Consider the following 7,217-nt stretch of genomic DNA (forward strand, 5'->3'; position numbering starts at 1 on the left):
TGTACCCTTAACGTAGTTCTCAGGGTGATTCAGTGTGACACAGTGTGACAAGGCTGGCCCTTTGAAATACAGGTACTACTCATTTTTGCCAGCTGAGTGGACTGGAGAGACATGCTACTCCAGACTGATGATGAGCAAAGACTCAGAAACATGTCTCTGGATGCAGGCTTAGCTGGGTGGAGGTGCTTGTCTCCCCCTTATGTAAACATAAGGACACAGGAAATGTGTCAAGGCCGACAAGAAGCGGTGCAGCTTCCTAGGTCTAACCAACAGTAGTATTATTCCTTTCAGCATACAACTACTTCAATACCATGTTGTTGTTGGCAAGAGACTCATGAGTAAGGAGAACTTGGTGAAGAATCCAATTATTCCTGCTCCACAAACCCAGTCACTTTCACCGAATGTCTTTCCTCAAATGCTTCAAAACATCATAGTAACACCCTTGGCTGATGGTCTGGCCCGGGAGGGGGGGATGAATTCTTGATGCACAATACCACATTTCTGGCAGTGATGCTCATGGCAGGCCTTCCAGATTGTTAATCATCTTCCAAGGATGTTTTTCCATTTATGAAGCACCGGTGCCGCTTGAAACATTGTGTACAACCCATTGCATGCTCAGTGTGTCTGTAGCAGACTTCCCAAGTTTAATGCAAAATTTCAAGTTGGTTCTTTGTTCCTTTCTATGACAAAATCACAGAATACAGCATACTCATGATCACTTGAAATTTTGCGTTAAACTTGGGAAGTCTGCTACAGAGACACTGAGCATGCAATTTTACAAGTTGTGAAGTAAACACAGTGATGTTACTCAGCACACTGCCTCATGAAGGTCACTGCTAGCTCTCACTGTGCACACAACCATGTGCTGCCATCTGTTGGCATGCTACGGAACTAGTCCGGGAACTTTTTGATACCACCTCGTATGCATATATGTATAAATGTATATAAGTGACAGGAGTATGCGTGTGTGTGTACATGTCAAAGAACAGGTATGGCTGTGTGGTTAAGAAGTTTGCTTCCAAACCACATGGTCTCAGGTTCAGTCTCTACCGTATAGCACTATATGCAAGCCACTTCCACTATATCACTGGGCTGACCTAAGCAATATGAGTAGATTTATAAGAAACTGAAAGAAGCCTACTGTATATGTGTGTGTGTGTGTGTGTGTGCGCATGCATGCACACATGGGTGTGTTTATGTAAATGTACATGCATGTGCTTACATGTATTTGTGTGTTTCTTTGCATTTATCCTTCTCCAAAAGTTGATGAGCTACAAGTAGCTGCATGTCATTTATCCCTTATCAGCAAATCACCTGTCAGCTTCACACCTTCAAACACACATGGGATGAGAGACCCTTCACATGGAATAAGAGACCCTTCACATGAAGAACCAGGTAAAGGTTTTTCATGTAAGTATACACACAAGCATTTTCAAGTGCTAAACAGAAAAAATCTGTAAATGTAATATGATAAATATTCAGATTTATTTCACTTTATTTTATTTCATTTCATTTCATTCCATTTCACTTCTTCTCTGCGGAAAATCTGAAGTCTTTCTGTACCTGTACATGCATAAAGTTAGGAACTATTTCTTCATGACTGAACACGCTGAGCTGATGCAGTCAAATCACACAAGTAACAGGAAGTATCCCAGTTATTGATTATACAATATATATGTTGATAAAAAATTAAAATATTTTCAACATGATAAATTATATTGAAAACAAAGGAGAAAATGCACTGAAATCTTTTGATAAAATTTTATGTATATGTAATGTTTATGTAATCTACCAGTTTCATTTATTTAAAGATATTCATGATTTCATAATTACTGATGCTTTTATAATTTTCTGATCTCATTGGTTGTTATTGTTGATGATGATGTTATATTTTCAAAAGTATATACAAACACATATACAGGGGAGACAATAAGGACTTTTTATCAACAATCTCAGGAGAAATAATATTTTCTTCAAATAATAATAATAAGGAATATAAATGTAATGAAAATTAATTAATAATGATTTTAGATAAATATAGTCATATTTATTGATTTTTGCATATCTAACTGTGGTCTATATTTTTCAAAGAATGCAGCTTCCCTATATATCTGCTCTTGTTCCCATATTACACTGACACAAAGCAAAAATTTTAAAATTTGGTTGATTATTCCTAGTATATATATTTTCTCTGAGAAATGTTTGTAGCTGGGGAATTTTTGCATAATGTCATGTTATTCCCTACATAATGTCATGTGTTTTCTTAACATCACTCTTGTCTGTCATATATAATTTTCTCCAACTTTTTAACAAGCTATTACATAAGCTTGGTTTCCAGACATACAAGAACACTAATTCATTATTTGAAACATTGTTTTGGTTTTAAATGGAATTCTGAAGAATTGAATAAGTTAAAACAAATCACACAGGACACGCACACTTTTTTTCACTTAGCTCTGTTGTCTTTATATATAAACATATAGCATTGTAAAGTAAATCAATTCAATTTCCCAGATATAGACAAATGGCTTTCAATGAACATATAAATTTTGGGGGCTGGAGTCAAGAAGCAAATTTTAAAATTTCTCTTTCATATCATTGTAGAGATAGAACATTTGAACAACAGCATATGAATAACAAAACCCCATTCATTGCAAAATACAAACCACACAGATATTCTTTTACTTGTTTCAGTCATTTGACTGTGGCCATGCTGGAGCACCACCTTTAGTTGAATAAATCGACCTCAGGACTTATTCTTTGTAAGCTTAGTACTTATTCTATCAATCTCTTTTGCCAGACTGCTAAGTTACAGGGACATAAACACACCAACTTCAGTTGTCAAGCGATACAAATACATACATACATACATACAAATATAAATATATACATATATATACATACAATGAGCTTCTTTCAGTTTCCGTCCACCAAATCCACTCACAAGGCTTTGGTCAGCCTGAGGCTATAGTAGAAGACACTTGCCCAAGGTGCCACGCAGTGGGACTGAACTCGAAACCATGTGATTGGGAAGCAAGCTTCTTACCACACAGCCACTCCTGTGCCTATGTACATTTAATTAAATTTGATTGATATATAATTAACTTCTGTAAATTTTATTTGATTACTTCTAATTATATTATATTTTAATAACTTCTAAGATGGCCGGTTGGCAGAATTGTTAGTATGCTGAGCAAGAGCAACATTTCACCCATCTCTATGTTCTGAGATCAAATTCTGCTAAGGTTGACTTTGCCTTTCACCCTTTCAAGGTCGATAAAATATGTACCAGTTGGGCACTGGGGTCGATGTAATCATCTTACCCCCTCCCCACAAAATACTGGCATTGTGCCAAATTTTGAAACCAATATTTCAATATAATACATAGGCACAGGAGTGGCTGTGTGGTAAGAAGCTTGCTTCCCAACCACATGGTTCCAAATTCAGTCCCACTGCACGGCACCTTGGGCAAGTGTCTTCTACTATAGCTTCGGGCCGACCAAAGCCTTGTGAGTGGATTTGGTAGACAGAAACTGAAAGAAGCCCGTCGTATATATGTATATGTATATATATATGTGTGTGTGTTTGTGTGTGTGTGTTTGTCCCCCCCAACATCGCTTGACAACTGATGCTGGTGTGCTTACATCCCCGTAACTTAGTGGTTCGGCAAAAGAGACCGATAGAATAAGTACTAGGCTTCCAAAGAATAAGTCCAGGGGTCGATTTGCTCGACTAAAGGTGGTGCTCCAGCATGGCCACAGTCAAATGACTGAAACAAGTAAAAGAGTAACAGAATAAAAGAGAGCTAATTATCATATGTGAAATGAGTTGGTCAGTTGTTTTAAGAGGTCAAAAGTCAAGCAGCCTACACATCATACACACAAACATTCTTTTCTTGGTTTAAGGAACATGAAGAAAATTGTGCTGGGTATAGAAGAGTTACAAGTGGTATTATATAATTAAATATCAAGATTTGAAGCAAAACTACTTCAATGTATGTTACATGGTGCTTCGAAACAGATGTAAAGACATACCTTTCGTTGGTCAAGCTGTGAAACATGAAGAAATGCAGGTTGCATTTTCGGATTAAACTGTAGCATCAAACCGTTTTCCCTGGAAGAAATTTTAAAAGAGGCTGATTAGTTTGGATTGATTGAAGATTTGACACCAAACAAAGATGTCGGAGAGAGAGACAGAGAGAAAGCATGAGAGAATGTATCAGTAGACAACCAACCACTACTGAGGATATATTCTATATCATCATCATCATCATCGTTTAACATCGGCCTTCCATGCTGGCATGGGTGGGACGATTTGACTGGGGACTGGCAAGCCAGATGGCTGCACCAGGCTCCAATCTGATTTGCAAAGTTTCTACGGCTGGATCCCCTTCCTAATGCCAACCAGAGTGTAGTGGGTGCTTTTACGTGCCACCAGCATGAGGGCCAGTCAGGCGGTACATATATATATGTATGTATGTATGGATCAAAACAGTTTGATTAAAATTCATAGGTACGCTTGTGTTTCAAGCATGATGTTAATCATCAGTCATTTTGAGAAACTCAAGAGTACCAACCAATTTGAATCAAACTGTTTTGATCCATACATGTAACTTCCAATAAATTTGTTGAGTGCCCTTCTTTCGTTTGTGCCCTTCTTTCGTTTGTGCCCTTCTTTCCTTTGTCCACTCACTCATATACATATATATGGAATAGAAGCACTGAGCAGTGATGTGTATAAATACTTCGAGCATATTTGAACCTCCAAGAAAAACCATTTACTGTATATTCTCCATAACAAAATATAGTGAATGGCTATCTCATGAGTTTGAATATACCCTAAGCATATTTGAACAGGTAACAAGTATGTACATGTGTGTGTGTGTATTTGTGTGCACATGCGTAGCTTAGTTGTTAGAGTGCTGTGTGAAATTATGATTTTTGATTACTGGGCCAGGCAATGCATGGCTTTGTTGAACAAAACATTTCATTTCATGTTGCTCCGATCCACTCAGCTGGCAAAAATGAGAAACCTTGCAGAGGACCGGTGCCCCATCAATGGGAGGGGGAATATATACACCAAAGAATCCAGGAAACCAACCTTAAAAGCCTACAGCACAAAAAGGACCTTTGATCCTTTTGAAACACATATACATAGATGTGTGTGTGTGTGTGTGTGTGTGTGTGTGTGTATGCATAAATGTATGTGTGTGTGTGTATATATATATATATATATATATGTGTGTGTGTGTGTAGCAAATAATTCATGAGAAAAATGATTCATGAAAGTAATTTGCAAAGATATCATTGACTCTGTTATTATCTAGTGTAACAATTTAAAAAGGATAATAACAGAATCAATAATATAAGCGATTGGAGGCCCCCAAACAAGCATTAAATAGCTGACGGATTAGAATTAATCAAAGGATTAACTGATGCTGGTGTGCTTACATCCCCATAACTTAGTGGTTCGGCAAAAGAGACCAATAGAATAAGTACTAGGCTTCCAAAGAATATATTTGATTATATATTTATTTGTGACATGTACAGTATATCAGATATTCAAGAACACAGGCAGGCACACATATCATTAGCATTAGTACAAAAATGTAATGAAATTGAAACTTTATACAAAATTTTCCCCACATTAAAGGATCCTATTTAGCCATGTTGTTTAATCTAAAGACAGTAACAGATTGGGAAAGAAAAAGAGTGAAATTTTTTCCAAGTCAAATTTGAATTTATTCTTTTTTTCTTTATTGAATTTCAGTTTCATTCAAGAAAAAAAATTCATTTTCTTTCAATGCATTTAAAAAAAAAAAAATTCTTCTTTTCTTTTTTTTTTACACATTTTAGTATTATTTATCTAAAATATCAAAAAAGATTGAAGAAAAAAAAAAAGAAGGAAGGAAAAACATGAAGCAGGATGAGGTACAAAATAGCATCTCTGTCTTAGAAGATTTCACTTTGGTAGTTAGTTTTCCCCAAAATAGGAAGAAAAAAGCCTCCCCTCCTCACACACACAAAGAACAAACATGAAACAAGAAAAGAAACAGAAAGCAAATAAAAAACATCAGTCAAAGACACCCACAAGGAATAATAATAATAATAATAATAATAATAATAATAATAATAATAATAATAATAATGGTAATAATCATAGTGAAGGCAATATCAAATAATGAGAAGAATTATGAACATTTATTCCTGGCTATTCAGTTTTGTGCAGATATTATTCCACCATTATTATAGATACATTTTTAGACAAACTGAGATTGACAGACTTTCTGATTTCCATTTTGTGTTATATCTTAGAAATTTACCAACAATTTCTTTTCAATTTTCGGTTCAATTATCTTTGATCGACTGTATTATATTTACTAGAGTGAGTTCCTCAGTCAACATGAGAAAATTAGAGAAAGTATTCAAAACAAATGACAATTACTTTCGTGGAAGATGACAAAAACTTGAGAAAAATCACTTACCGAACTTCGACGATCTTCACATTGTATATAGCACCAAATTCTAACTCTGGAATTCTCTGTGAAAATAAAAGTTAACAGTAATGTAAGAATAGATTTTGGATGATTAAATCTGCCAAATAATGTTTCTTTCTATAGTATGATGTTTTATATAATTTTCTTTCTGTTTCTGCATTTTTTTCAACAAGGCTAAAATAGAATGGGTTGAATGAGTGTGCAAATTTAAACATCTTCTGCAAGTTCTTTCATTCACTTATTCTTTCCCATAAACTGAGTGTATGTTTTGAGTCGCTTCAGCTGCAGAGTTCCCTTTTTTGTACTCATAAAGCATTATGTGCCTCAAATGCTCTTTGGATACTTCCATGTTAGAAATGATTTTAATCAAAGAAACTTTAATTCTATTATTCTGTAAAATAAAATTTAATTAGTTTACATGTACACAAACGCACAAAAATAATTTCTAATTCCATTAGACATTCTGAAATACTATTAAATTTCATTCAATTTTAAAAAAGGTAAAATCGGACAGAACTTATGGGATGACCTGATATATATGCATGTGTGTATACATATACACACACACATATATATATATATATATAGATGTTGTATATATATGTATATATATATGTATACATAGACATATACCCACACATATATATGGATTTTGTATATATATGTATGTATACATACATACATACACACACACATACATATATATATATATATATATATA

At 34.8% G+C, this 7,217-nt stretch overlaps 1 protein-coding gene across 1 annotated transcript in view; it reads right to left on the minus strand.

Moving 5' to 3' along the window:
• LOC106868226 (polyribonucleotide nucleotidyltransferase 1, mitochondrial) overlaps positions 1–7,217 on the minus strand; it is a 120,226-nt gene that overhangs the window by 2,476 nt on the left and 110,533 nt on the right. The window contains exons 4-5 of the mRNA XM_014913391.2: positions 6,485–6,540; positions 4,035–4,113 (exon numbers count right to left, since the gene is read on the minus strand). Coding sequence (XP_014768877.1) covers positions 4,035–4,113; positions 6,485–6,540 — 135 coding nt within the window. The remainder of the gene's footprint in view (positions 1–4,034; positions 4,114–6,484; positions 6,541–7,217) is intronic.

This window comes from Octopus bimaculoides, chromosome 4 (assembly GCF_001194135.2).
Source record: "Octopus bimaculoides isolate UCB-OBI-ISO-001 chromosome 4, ASM119413v2, whole genome shotgun sequence".
Taxonomy (NCBI): domain Eukaryota; kingdom Metazoa; phylum Mollusca; class Cephalopoda; order Octopoda; family Octopodidae; genus Octopus; species Octopus bimaculoides.